General features: G+C 37.8%; 1 protein-coding gene across 3 annotated transcripts in view; it reads right to left on the bottom strand.

Annotated features, from left to right (window-relative positions):
* Window positions 1–13,492, bottom strand: part of SPATA6 (spermatogenesis associated 6) — a 43,650-nt gene that overhangs the window by 16,173 nt on the left and 13,985 nt on the right. For 2 of the 3 annotated variants that reach the window (XM_064665292.1, XM_064665289.1), the window contains exons 7-11: window positions 11,255–11,533; window positions 9,550–9,637; window positions 7,835–7,875; window positions 6,906–7,016; window positions 5,953–6,128 (exon numbers count right to left, since the gene is read on the bottom strand). In XM_064665292.1, the coding sequence (XP_064521362.1) occupies window positions 5,953–6,128; window positions 6,906–7,016; window positions 7,835–7,875; window positions 9,550–9,637; window positions 11,255–11,533 (695 nt within the window). The remainder of the gene's footprint in view (window positions 1–5,952; window positions 6,129–6,905; window positions 7,017–7,834; window positions 7,876–9,549; window positions 9,638–11,254; window positions 11,534–13,492) is intronic. The other variant, XM_064665291.1, reaches the window with a different exon arrangement.

Below are 13,492 nucleotides of genomic sequence, written 5' to 3'. Positions count from 1 at the left end.
AAATGACTAGCTACTTATTTATGTGATTAAGGTGTCACTACCATATTGCAGTGCTGAAAGGAAAGTCATTTCATTTCAATGACTGTTTGTCCTGATAAACGAAATAAACTTCTACAGCTGTATTCTTTGTCATACTTTCAATTTTCCCTGGGACTTGCAAACATTCTGCAGTTACATCAGTTTAAATTGTTTATTGATTCCAATAGATTGTATAAACACTTTGGAAATATAGCTCAGTGACCTAGAAAAAGCCAGATCAATCAGAGAACTTTTCAAGATTAATTTCAAAGATGTTGTGTTGAATCTGATCAAGGAAACAGAACCATTTTCCCTTGTAATGTGACTAAAGGCATTTATTTTCTTTTATGAGATAAGGATTTTTTTTAAGGTCATACAGACAACATCTACCACGATGAAAAAAAGAAAAGAAACCAGGCAGACAGTGTAGATTTTGTGCTAGAGATTATTTTCATGTATAATTTTATCCATTAGGATGAAATACTCCATTAGAAATACAAACAGGATACATCCACCCATGCACTCTACTCAAACAGCAGCTCGCAAACTCGAGAGCTGTAATAAATAGGAACTTTTAAATGTCAGACAATCCAATCATCCACTTGCACACAGCAAAAACATTAATATCACATTTCAGCAGGAGATACTAATACATTTCATATCAGCAGAATTAATGCAAAATCCTGCTGCAGAATATTTGCAATGCCTATCGTGACCCCTTCCCCCACCATGGCACGTCCTCGCCTCGTGAACAATTCGGTGCATGTGGCCTCCACGAAGAATTCATCAGCTTCAAAGACACAGACTTCATGCTGAGCAAAACCACACACAAGGACAAACTATCAGAGGACGGAAATCAATGAAGTCCTGCAGTATCAGATTCACAAATGGAGACAACGCTACTGTAACTGGGGGGAAGAGGGACAAAGAGCTCTTAAAGCTCCTGAAAGTATCTGCAACAACTTATACATGGAACAGGAGAGAGTCTCAACAAAGCCAAATATATTTGATTCTGAAATAAAAAAAACCCTCTCCCAGATTTTGTGTCTATGCAGGCATTTATTCAGCATTCACAGTAAGGAAAGAAGTTGCTTTATTCTCATTTAAGAGGACATGAAGTGGTAATTCAGTACGATGAACTTAGTTTGCAGTGTATACTAGTCTGTATGGAGGCACAATAGAAAAGCTGGGCTACATTTAAAGAGTTTTTCTGGGCAGTTTAGTCAAGGACACAGTTTTGTTTTGCTTTTTCTTAAAATGACCAATGGCTATGCAACTTAGTGCAGATGCAGCTCTGAAGTGTTTTAGAGACTATCTTGGTATACACCACCCTGAACTGTAATGAAGTTGTACCAACACAGACCCCCCCGACATTCTCACAATATTTGCAGTGGAGGAGGGAGGCTGCTTCACCAGGGCACAATATTACTATGGAGCAGAAACAACTACACACAGCCAAGGCCTTAAATCAAAGCACAGAAGCCTAAATATTTGAAAGCAGAAGCTGACAGCTTAGCTGTGTACCAATTTGCTCTCCCTCTTCAGTAAGAAATGAAAAAAAAGGTAAAAATTTCCAATGTTTTCTGCGTAGTTTTTCTTACTTTCAAAAGCCCTGTTTACAACTGGGCCTTGAAGCCTAGTGACAAATTCAGTGCTGAGTTCTTAAATTAGTAAATGCTTTCTTTTCTCTCCTTTTCATATCCAGCCCTTCTACATCATCCTCATGGAAAAAGTGAAACTTAAATGGCAGACAGCTTCCGAGATTTCAATGAAAGTCAATACTCCAGCTGAGCAGTTGCCCCCAAAAGGTTGAAGCCATTCAGGTACTAAATCATTAGCATGTCACAAATTGGCTGCACCTCCTTATGCTCTTTGGAAGCTTTTCCATTACCTTCTATCTTTTCTGAATTTATTAATTTATACACAAAATGGCTTTGACAGCAATCAATTTTAAATTTACTTACTGCTGCAGCAAAACCAACCAATGAAGATGACAAATAGTACAGATGTTTGTCAAAAATATGAAACAAGGCTCAGGTACTGCTCAGTTTTGCAGAATATAGTGTGAAATAACTGATTTTCAAGTGCTGATTCCAGAAGCTAACTTAAAGAATACAAAATAAGTAAACTTCCCCAAGAGGTGAGATTGATAAACCCAAACCATACAAGGACAACCTTCCTACCAAACTGCATTCCAAAAATCAGAAATAATTACTTTTAAATGGCTAGAAATAGACAGGAAACCTAGTTTGCAGCCTCTCCCCAGAGCAAGCTTTTTTCCTAAAAAGTCTGCAATATTTTTCAGTGTTCTACTTTGTAGTAGAAAGTTCTCAGCACTGAAAACATACACACTCTCACAGAAGCAAACCCTGTCTTAGGATGCATGCCAGCCTCTAAAGGTGAACTACCTGTGTCTGGATTTTGCTGTGCAACAAAACTAACCCCCAAGATCCTGGCATGACACATTTCAAGATCACTGATTCTGATAACTGGAATTTTCAAGGACTTCATGTAGGATCTAATATTTCATTAATATCTGTTATCTATCATTATATCTATCATTAGCAATATCTAACTTCATGCTGCTCTTTCCCTACTACTTTGAAAAAGATAATATAAAAATATGGTAGTTAAACAATAGAGGAATATTACAGAAGGGCATCTGATCCAGACAGTTAACCTCTCTCTCACTTCAAAGAGAACTTAGGTTTTTGTTAGATTTTATAGTAGGTAAGATCACATAGCAGCAGCATAACCAGGAGAACATGAAAAAAGATATCAAGCTGCACTTCAGTCTGGAAACAAAAGCAAAAGCGTGCTCTTTCCAGAGTAGGAAAAAGAATCCTTTGATTCCAAATGCATGAGAAGTAGCTTTGCCTCTCACATAACAGAAATAGTCAAATACTCCTGTGATTGTTGTGGTCTCTTGAGAAAAGGATTTCTCTTGTGCCAGCACACAGCTCTGCTCAAAGGACTTCTTGACCTTACAGAATCCATCTCACTATTTCTCCTTTCCTTTATGAAAGGTACTTTGCTGCAGGTTTCAGTGCTGCAGGGAAGGCTTAGCTTGTAAGTCCCCAAGAAAAACACCATCTTCTAGGAATGCATGAGGAGGGATGTGCACGATGAAAGCAAGGACTGGACTCGAATGCTGCTTTCCTGAAGCAGCACTGAGACAACAGAGTACTAATGCTCTTTCCCAAGGCATTCAGGATGCTCACCCCTGCACAAGAGGCCACTGATCTCTGCACAACCAACCAGACTGGGGGGGCAAGTCACCTGCCTTGACACACTGCTGGCACACACGAGGGCAGGAACTCCAGGGTGTGTATGTGCCACTGGTCTGCACAGGAGCTACAACCCAAAAATCACAGAATCACAGAATATTTGGGGTTGGAAAGGACCTCTGGTTGTATGGCCACATCATTCTGTTGAGTGTCAGCTTTCAGCATCAGCAAATGGTTTCCTTAAGTGATGTAAATAATGAAAAATGTAAAAATAAAGTATGAAAAATAAATATGCAAAACTTTTCTGTCTTGTTCAGTAGTAAATCAGTTCTGCTTTTGTCTCAAACCCAGTGGGGAAAAGGGAAGAGGACTGATTTGTGGTGTCTCCTGCAGGCTCACAGAAAAGGGACTGGAAACTGCCAGAAAGGAGACAAAGGGGTTCAGGGGAGCATATGGAAGACCACAATTTCTGTACCACTAAAAAGTATTGCAGTGGCTTAAGAACTACAGAGCAGGGCTCTGGGAAGTACTCCTAAGGCAGACATCACTTCACACTACTTTTTAGAAAAAGAAAGGGAAAAGAGGGAACTAAAGGTCAAGGTGGGGAGTCAAGTTTCATATTGACTGTGGATTGACTAGCATTAAAAAAAATAGCCTGGATATGCTAAGCAATTTGTCTTTGTAATTCAAAATAAAACTGAGGAAATAAACACCAAATGCTGTGAGATAAGGCTCCATATTCTTTCAATTACACTAACACTGATATACTTTCAGTACTGCTGATATTTCCTGTATTTCTATGATCTGAACAGCAGTGTTTGCATGCATTTCCAAACACTGACCTCTCAACCATGTTTGTCATTCCAAGTATAACTCTCAATACACAATCAGCTAAAACCATTGTTATCTCAGCAGCATGAAACAGAGATCAAAATTTCTAGACTATGCCCTTTATTTCTCATTTTGAATTTTTTTCTGATGACAGAAGTAAATGGTTACATCTTTTACATAAAGAGATGTTACAGCTCAGAAGAGCTGAGAACATTTGCTCTAATAAGAAGAAAAAACATAATTTCACAAGATCAGAAATCTCTTCCAGAGAGGGGCTCATAAAGAGAAAAAGCAAGAACATTCAGACAAGTTCAAGATTAACTTGCAGATGACTAAATTACTATGCATGTAACAGCAGCTCATAACACACAAGGCTTTCCTGCTATCAACAGAAGGTGCCCCATCAGCTTTAAATAAAATGCGTATATAATTTAGCCCCAACCCCTCCATAAGAAATCCAGCTGAAGAAAAGGATAAAAAAGTCACCATGACAGTATCTCTTCCCCAGATATGGGTAACTAATGCACAAACATTGTCAGAAGAGAGTGGGGAGGCAGACAAGATGACAAAGGAACCTCCTCCAAACCCCAGATACATCCTAATCTCCGCAAAACACTTCTCAAGACACACTATTACACAGAACAACTAACAAACAAGTTTTCAAGCAGAGGAAGATGTTAAAACACCATCTTGATCTTTGTGAGTATTAAAAATTCAGTCCCCACCTGCCATCTGTCATTTTTCTTTTTAAAGAAAAAACTGAGACAGTTTTTCTATTTTGAAAACAAGCATTAGGCTGTGTGTAGGCTGTAAAATGCACCCTGCAAGCACTGACTACCTGGGGTACCAATGGCAACAGGGATCAAACAGAGAATGAACCAGCCACCAAAGTACATCTTCAGCATTTAGGACAAGACATCACTTTAATCCTTAGTTTCTCCCAATTATCTTATGTATTTGCTTACTCAGGCCCAGCTTTGCAAACAGTTTTTCTGCTCCCACAAAGCAAAACCTGTAACTTACTGAATTTACAAGAGAAGCACCAAGTACACCTTCTACTCAGCAGGAGGTAGGGAATACTCTCTTTGAAGGACTGGAGGGCTTAAGCATTAAACCATCTGTTGCTTTTTGATAATTCTTCCATTCCACCCTCATAAGACACTGAAGCTGTGAAGTGTGCCCAAAATATTAATCCAGGGATGGAAATCCACAGAACTAAGGGCTATTAGAAACTGTCTCCAACCCAACCCCATTGGGGTCAGCGGAGACTACTAAGAAAACTAATTTAAATATAGCAATTAATGTACACACAATTGCTGCAGAGGCCCACGCTTCAATTCAAACAAAACAAAATCTTAGGACGTCAATAAAGCAAAAAGATTGGAATATAATACACTGAGTAGATTAAAGCTGCCCAAGCATGTTATGCACACTAGTCACACTGAGTACAGCACAGCCAACGAGTATGTGCTTACAAACACTAGTCCTAAGTCAGAAGGGAAAAAGGTTTCCAAGTACCTCCTGTAAAACCTACTTGACATGTATCTGTATTTACATTCCTGAGATTCTAATTGCCTCTGAAACACTGATGATTTGAGTATTCTCTGTTTCAGATGGACATTGGCAGCATGAAATCTGGGGTGTCATTGTTATAGAGATTTTCACTGCCACATTATTAGGATTGTAATCATTAGGCAGAGAGGTGATGGCAAACACATGACCTGAGGAAAAGTCAAACAACATCATTATTGCAGATGATTTTTCAGTCCCTTCAGCCCACACACCTCCACACATGCAAACTATAGACATGCAAGTACTGTTATCATCTGTTCACATTAATAATTCCAGAGTTTCATAAACAAAACCAGGTCATTACCTTTCCCTTAGAGAAGACCGATGCAGCACAGAACTCAGGGAATGCTCCTGAAATGCAGGAGGTGCTGAATGCTCTAATGAACCAGCAGAATGGGACTGTCTGTTGGGTGGACCTGAGAGCTCATCCTCATTGCAAACAACACAACCGTCCAAGTCTTTTCTACGAGCAGATTTTGCCTGAAAAATACCCCGCCAAGCTAAAATTTATTATGAGTACCAAGACGTACAGTTTTCGTGGTTTTATTTCTCAACTCAAAAGGTTAAAGGTTGTACATACACTCAGGAATATCTGCCTGCTGGTGAAAGAACAAGGACCCTCATTTCAAAGAGCCCTAGACTAAAGTAATCAACAAGTGTCAGAGGAATCTGTTGGTAACTAACACACCATCCTATGGCAAAGTCTACTGTAACAGCCCTTTTATCACCTTTTCTGACTGCAGAGTTTAAAGGCTTAACCTTTCCAGGAATCACAGATTCAGAATAATGCCTGAGAGTCTGAACAACTCAAATCTTAGACTCCTCCTCACTCTGAGATCTCTCATTCTTAAGACTTTTTTTTTCTCAGAATTTGCTGTTCCTCGAGGGAAGACTCAGGCCCATCTACTCATCTTATACACACTCTTCACTATACTAGTTAAACCTTTCATAGTTCCTCTTAACCTGAAACACATCACTAAAATGTTGCCATGGATTACCCCCCTTTTCCCTGGCATGGGGACTTTTACAGAAGCACTTTCCCAAAGCTGAGGGAAAAAACCAAAACCAGATCAACAATAATAAGGTTATTCATTAGCTCTTTCCAGGCTGCAGGGCTTTTTTTCCTCAATTTTGGGAAACAGCTCCTCTAAAACAAAGCTATATTATATTTCTGTCAAGAGAAAGATACATTCTCTTCAAACCTGGTTTTGTGAGAATCACAAGTGATTGGTGGCATCAAGAACATGATGAATTAACCTGTAGCTCAGCTATCTTCTGCATTCTCCAATGACTGCTCCTACAATCTACTTTCCCACTGGATGGCAAAGGAGGTGGGGAGGGGCAGAGGGATGGGGGTGATAATGTGACCTTAAAATAAAAAAAGGAAGAGATATTTAGCATATTTAGTAGAAATTCTCTATTTTCTTTACTGTTTCTCATTTACAGCCATGGAACAATCCAGAAGTGGCACAATACATTAGACTCACATGGTACACAAAACTTGGTAATCCTTGGTAATAAAAGTTTAGAGTCTGAAAGTGCATTTAATATATATCAAGGTTTATCCTTATAATTCCCCTTCTTTCCTCCTCCCTGTTATCACCAGTTTTCCCAGTCATTAGGAAATCTATTAGGGCACACATAATTAAATGCCTAAACCCACAATTTCTACAGGAACACAGGCAAAAAACAACTAAATGAGGATGTAAAGAATAAAGCCCACCAAAACCCAAAAGAACCTTGGCATTAATCTTCAGATCCTTTTAATACACAAAGAAGTTAAAATCTGAAAAAGAAAGGATGAGAAATAACACAACTGGCTTGCCAGTTCTACCAGTGCTACCTTTCCATACAATTCCAGAAGGAAGAATACTCTCAGAATGACTGGGAAGGCAAATGCAAAGTGCATTTAAAGACTCTTCTATGGCCTTGTTGCAAGCCTTAATGCCAAGGAAAACCAAGTTCTGTACCTGCAGGCATGAGCATCTTTACAGAGTCCTAAGTTTCCCTTTACTGTTTGTAAATAACCTATCAGCAGGCCTTAACTGGGTTAGACCAGTTTAAAATGTCCTTGATAAAGACATAAAGTTTCAAAAATATCTATGCGAGACAATCCAAGAAGGATTAGGAAGCTCAGAGCTTCACAAAAAACCAATGTGTTACCAATAGCACTTCACAGTACTCACTTCAGTTTTCTTGTGTCTGTAGCTGCTGAGAAGAGAAGGATCTGGAGAAAGAAAAAAGGTGCATGTCAGAAGAAATTAAAAAGAAATTTGAATGTCCTAAATTTTATGAAAAGCTTTTACAAGGCATCTTACCTCTCCTCCCAAACAGAACTAAAGCAATTTATTATTATTATTATTATTATACCCTGTGAAATTCTAAACAGTCTCCTCAGTATCTTTCAGGAAATCACCTTCTTTAGCTGAAAACCATGACTTCACATTTAATGGAATACAATGTTTATAATAATGAATCAGGGTATGCACCATTTTTTGCATAGACAGAAGTGGCACATTTTGTTATGCTACTCATTGCCTAAATCAATATCAAATCAAGCTCTACCATTCCCCAAAATTCTCATGTACATTACTCTACCTTACTAATCCTCTCTGAACAAGTTTCCTTGTGACCAACTCTCCCTCCTCCTATCACCTCTGCATTCCTTCCCTCCCCACTGACCCACAGACACGAGTATGAAGCCCGTGGAAACTTACACTGGGAAACTCTTAGGTCCATACTGGGTTAGGATTTTTCACCAGTGTCAATATGCACCTCAACCCTGGGGGACTGACATTAAATTATGTCTGCCTTCTTGATCTGCTATATCAGTTTGTACTGAACAACCCTCACACCGTGACCCAGGAAAAACAAAAAAAGGACTAAACTCTACTGTCTGTTAAGATTTCTAATCCCAGGAATCTGTTTTTTTTTCAGAAGTTACAGATAAGCCTCAAGACACAGGCAAGTGACCAGTAAATCCTCTGGATATTGAGGTAGATTTCAGCCTCCTAACTACTGGCCAGAAACCACCAACTCAGTTTGTAAGTATGCAGTGGTATCAGATGATAATAGGTCTGTTACATTACTCAGAGATCACAGACTGGTGAGCCTGTTCCCAAAGGGAATGTGAAACCTTTACAATCCAGCACCCAGTGCTATGACACACAACAAATGTAAAATAACCTGTTCATAATGATTTGATGTAAACAATTTATAATTAGTGAGGAAATGCAATAAAAATGAGGCAGAGCAAACATAAACAAATACTGATGAGACTCATTAAAATTCTCAAATTGTCAGACACATGCAATAAAATCAAGTTTTAAGGCACTTCCTTAAATTTCTGGTCCCACACTTTTTATTAAACCCTCACTTACTGTTACCAAAGAATGCTGAAGCAGATATTGGAGCACGTCCTGGATGCTCATTAATAATGGTAAGTCACTGATCTCACTACTCACAAATACTGCTGAAATAAACAGTATTCATTTTTGAAGAAACAGAGCCCTTGAACTTCAAAATAATCAGCACTCCAAGCCTGGTCAACACACCCACAAACCGTGGTGCTGATTTGCTCCACTATCCACTCAACAAAACAAGTGGAGTGAAACAGAGCACTCGCCTGTTTGGCTTTGGTATTCTCTACTCCTGTTTTCACATCATGTAGAACTATGTCCCACATTTCAGGAGGTAAAGGATTATTCAAGGGCACCCTTGGAAGCAGTAGTTTATTCAGTATTTTTCCTATTCTTAGGAAGAACTAACAGCTTTTTGTCCATTACAGACTGACTTTTTTATAATAAATAAAACCCCAATGTTATAACAAATCCTACTCAAACAAAATAACCTACTGCAGAAATCAAAAGCACTAGTGAGGTCTATAGTAGGAAATACTGACCATGGTCTGCCTTGGCCCAGGATCCTGCTGCGCTTTCTCGCATGGAACACCAGGTATGAAGTTTAACACCAGGACTTCTTTGTTCAACCTGAAGCAAAAATACTGTTAAAATACTCAGTATCAAATGTATCAATTCCTATTTTTTCTGGTTTTGTTCATAAGATCACATCTAGTACTTTCTAAAATATTTTACTCTTCTTTAAGTACTATTTAAAACTATTTTCATAACACTTTGCTAGTGTGTATTATTAGCATTACTGTTCATAAAACAAAACAGTTCTAGAATGGTCTAGAAAACTCTGAATATCCTATTTTCCAAAAAAAAAAAAAAGAAAATGCAGATAGTTTATCCTTCATCTGTAATGTCTGCAGTGTTTTTAAGTAATTCTTGGTGTCTCATATTTATTCTAAACAGCTCAGATCTCACCAAGACAGATCTGAATCTCTTCCTAATTAAAAAAGTTACATTTGACATAATCCAATTTTAATCTTCATGTAACACAAAGTCTCCAGGCCAAAAGAGTCCTCAACAGTAAAGATGCCCTAAAAAGAGCATTCTTAGTCTAGAAAGGCCATGACAATCGGGATATGCTAAATTAACAGAGAAGCTTTTTCATTTTTTATACAAACATAGCCAAGCATTGAAAATCAATAATCAGTGTTAACGATGCTATAATTAAACTGTGAACTTCAGCTACAGACCAAAAACCAGAAGAATTGAATAAAAGGAGTTGAAAGAAAAATATCTGAGAGAAAGAAACAGTTGATTAATAAATGACTAATGACTTATTAAGGCTATTCTGAATTTCTAAAAGGTACCTATAAGTAGAATAAAACTCGGAAAAGAATTCTGAAATTTGACAAGATATTACTAATTAATTTCTACAGATACTGAAAAAAAATAAAGTGAGAAGCAAACAAATTAAACACTAGATTATCTCACTGCCTGGGACAATGTCCAAAACTGTAGACAAATCATAATGTCAGAGCACAGGATAAGAACAACCCCATTTCTGCCTCTACACGTTCAAAGTGGTTTACTAAAACCAAAGGACTGTTGCAATCAGAAGAAAAATTAAGAGGGAAAAAGAATAAATAGAAGTATATAATCCTCCAGGTGGCTGGGAAATGTAGCCCCTTCATTTTAAACCTCTTACACACAATTTCTTTAAATAAGTACCTAATATCAGAACAATTTTTCATGTATGGCAAAAAGTCCTTATGTTATGAACTCTAAGTCAGAGTGTTCGAGATGTAGCTCTGAGCAAGGGAAGTGCTTCAAAGATCACAGGATGCCAACATAAAAAAAAAAGTTGAAAGAGAGGAAGTGTAAGTGTTCATAATGTGACTAGACACCCTTTCTTTAAAGCCTTATTCAGGAATTTTTAATACTAATATCAATTACTTCCAAGCTGAATTTATACACCTATTATCCTGTCTAGTGCGCTGGAAGAAAAGAAATGGGGCCTCAGAGAATTTAACCAAGATATTCATGAAAGAATTTGATCTTTGTCTGTTACTAAAGCGGATAAAAGAAATTTTATTTTAGTTAATTTTACATTTAAATCACTATGTGACAGACTGCTAAGGAGAGAAAAATTATTCATCTAAACTAAGAGCTGAATGAATTTTTGGAGCGGTGTTTAGCGAAAGAACAATATTGGATCTGAGCTTAAGCTGGGAGCACTTTGGAGCGAATACAAACCCGCCTAACTACGAACGGAGGTTTATCGGTTTCTCTTCTGAACTCGTGAGGACCCAGGTTTAAATGGGCCAGGCGCTGCCTGGCTTCTTCTGAGAGCTCACACATCCGTCTCTTGGTGTACGGGGACGGAGAGCGTGATTTCGAAGCTATCGTGGGCTGCTCGTAGTTCTTTGATGCCAAGCTGTGCCTGCTTTTCTCGGGTGAGAGAGTGTTTTTCTTCAGCACCTTTGTGTGCAGTTTTCCATTTGGGGTTGAACGATGTACCCCATTCAGACCAGCCTAAAGCGAAGAAGAGGAATTATCTGATTTGACAGCGTTGTAGAACAAAGATCACTGAACGTAATGCAAACAAGGAACTAATAATTTAACAGAAATAGATGCCATGCCATCTGAAGTTCCCCTCACAGAACTATAATCAAACAGCAATTTAAAAAACAACATGTTTACCATTTTCTCTGAAACCAGAAGGTTAAAGTACACATTACTACACATTAGATGTTAAGGTTAAGTGATACTTACTCAATTAGCTTTCTTACACAGTTAGTGTACAAAGACTGTAAAAAATGAAATTGAATTTTGTCACAAGTGTATTTTACACAAACTTTACCTGGATTGGACATACACAGATTTGAAGCGTATTTCCATCTGCCTAAACTTTTATTTTAACCTTTTAAAATTCTTACCATCTAGAATAACATACATAAATTAAAATAGAAGCCTATTTAACAGTTTAAATTCTATCCATTTAGAGTTCCCTAAAAAAAGTGTAATTACATTCTCTGAAATTCATATTTTCTTGGACCATGGTGAATTTTACTAGTTTCTTTAAAGAATTATAATCAAGAAGTAAAGTTTAGTCAAGAAAAATACTTTCCCCCCACCAAAAAATAACCCCAAAACTTTTAAGACCATCCTCCAAAGATCTTCCCAAATAACAGAATCATTAAAGTTGGAAAAGACATCCAAGATCATCAAGTCCAACCTTAGAATAAACACCACCATGGCTGGTAATTAACCCTCTAGATTTTACAGCTCTTACCAGGCTACTTAATCAGCAGCATGTTTTAACTTTGAATACCGCAATATGGATAATCAGGCTTTTTTGGTGAAATCTGGCCCAATTTCACAGGTTGTAAAAGATAAAAAATAATGGTACAGCAAGACTTTTGTTCCTGTTAGAACTTCTTTTTCAAGCTCAAGCTAGTAGGCATTAGTCTTAAATCTGCATGTTGCCTGTACTACTTCAGGAACCCAAAAAATAAAATGTCCAGCTTGCCTTCAGTTCTCTACACCCAACCATGAGTGAGGCTGAGGTTGTGTCTTTGTTTTGCATCAACACAGTTTGAATTTGACATCACACAGCCTGAACTACCACTTGTGCAGCTGACAGTGAGCCAGAGGATGGAACTGGCCCACACAAACAGGACCTAATTCTTTAAGATTAATTTCAGTTTCATTAGAAGTAAGCTGTGCTGCTTCTGGCTTACAACAGCTGTGAAACTAAATCTTCACTACAACACAAGCAAATCTGATATGCTATTCATAACATATTGGACACTTTTAGGGACATTCTAAATTTTAAATCAAATTCCCTTATTCAAGTCACCTTCACAGAATCTGGTTTTCTGACAATGACAATATTCACTGATTTTTTTAATTCTTTTTCTGTCTCAATATATTTCATTTGCTAAATTTGGAAGAAACTTCTCCATGGACTCATTAACAATGCCACAAACAGGTCAAACTCACCTAAGTGTCTTTGCACGCAACACTTCCTAACAACCATTCCATTTTAATGATGCTGCACCATTTTTCAATAATATGGTAAAAAAAGAAGGATGTAAGAGTAACTGTACATGACAGCTTGTGCCAGGAAACCAAACCAAAATTCCAATCTGTGAGACCAGAGAAGAGTGCTTCTTCACCTTTAACTTCACTTGTTGCAGAGGCAGCATTTCCAGATTAAAATTTCAAAAAAAAATAAAAATCTTCATTTCCATGACTGTTAATGATATAGTTATGGAAAACAATTAAATTAATTGGTTTGGTTTTAATAATGTACCTTGTCTGACTTCACCTCGTTTTCATTGTCCTTAATTTTAAGTGCCTGTAACAAATGGTGAGAAGCCATCTTCCCACCTACAAATACACCAGGGACTGACACTTCAGCTGATCACAGAACACAGCAGCTGATAATTGTTTCAGATTCAAGGAACTCTCAGCATTTACTGTCATGCA

The sequence above is a fragment of the Pseudopipra pipra genome, chromosome 9, assembly GCF_036250125.1.
Source record: "Pseudopipra pipra isolate bDixPip1 chromosome 9, bDixPip1.hap1, whole genome shotgun sequence".
Classification (NCBI taxonomy): Eukaryota; Metazoa; Chordata; class Aves; order Passeriformes; family Pipridae; genus Pseudopipra; species Pseudopipra pipra.
Note: the sequence above shows the minus strand (reverse complement) of the source record. Positions and strands in the feature narration are given on the sequence as shown.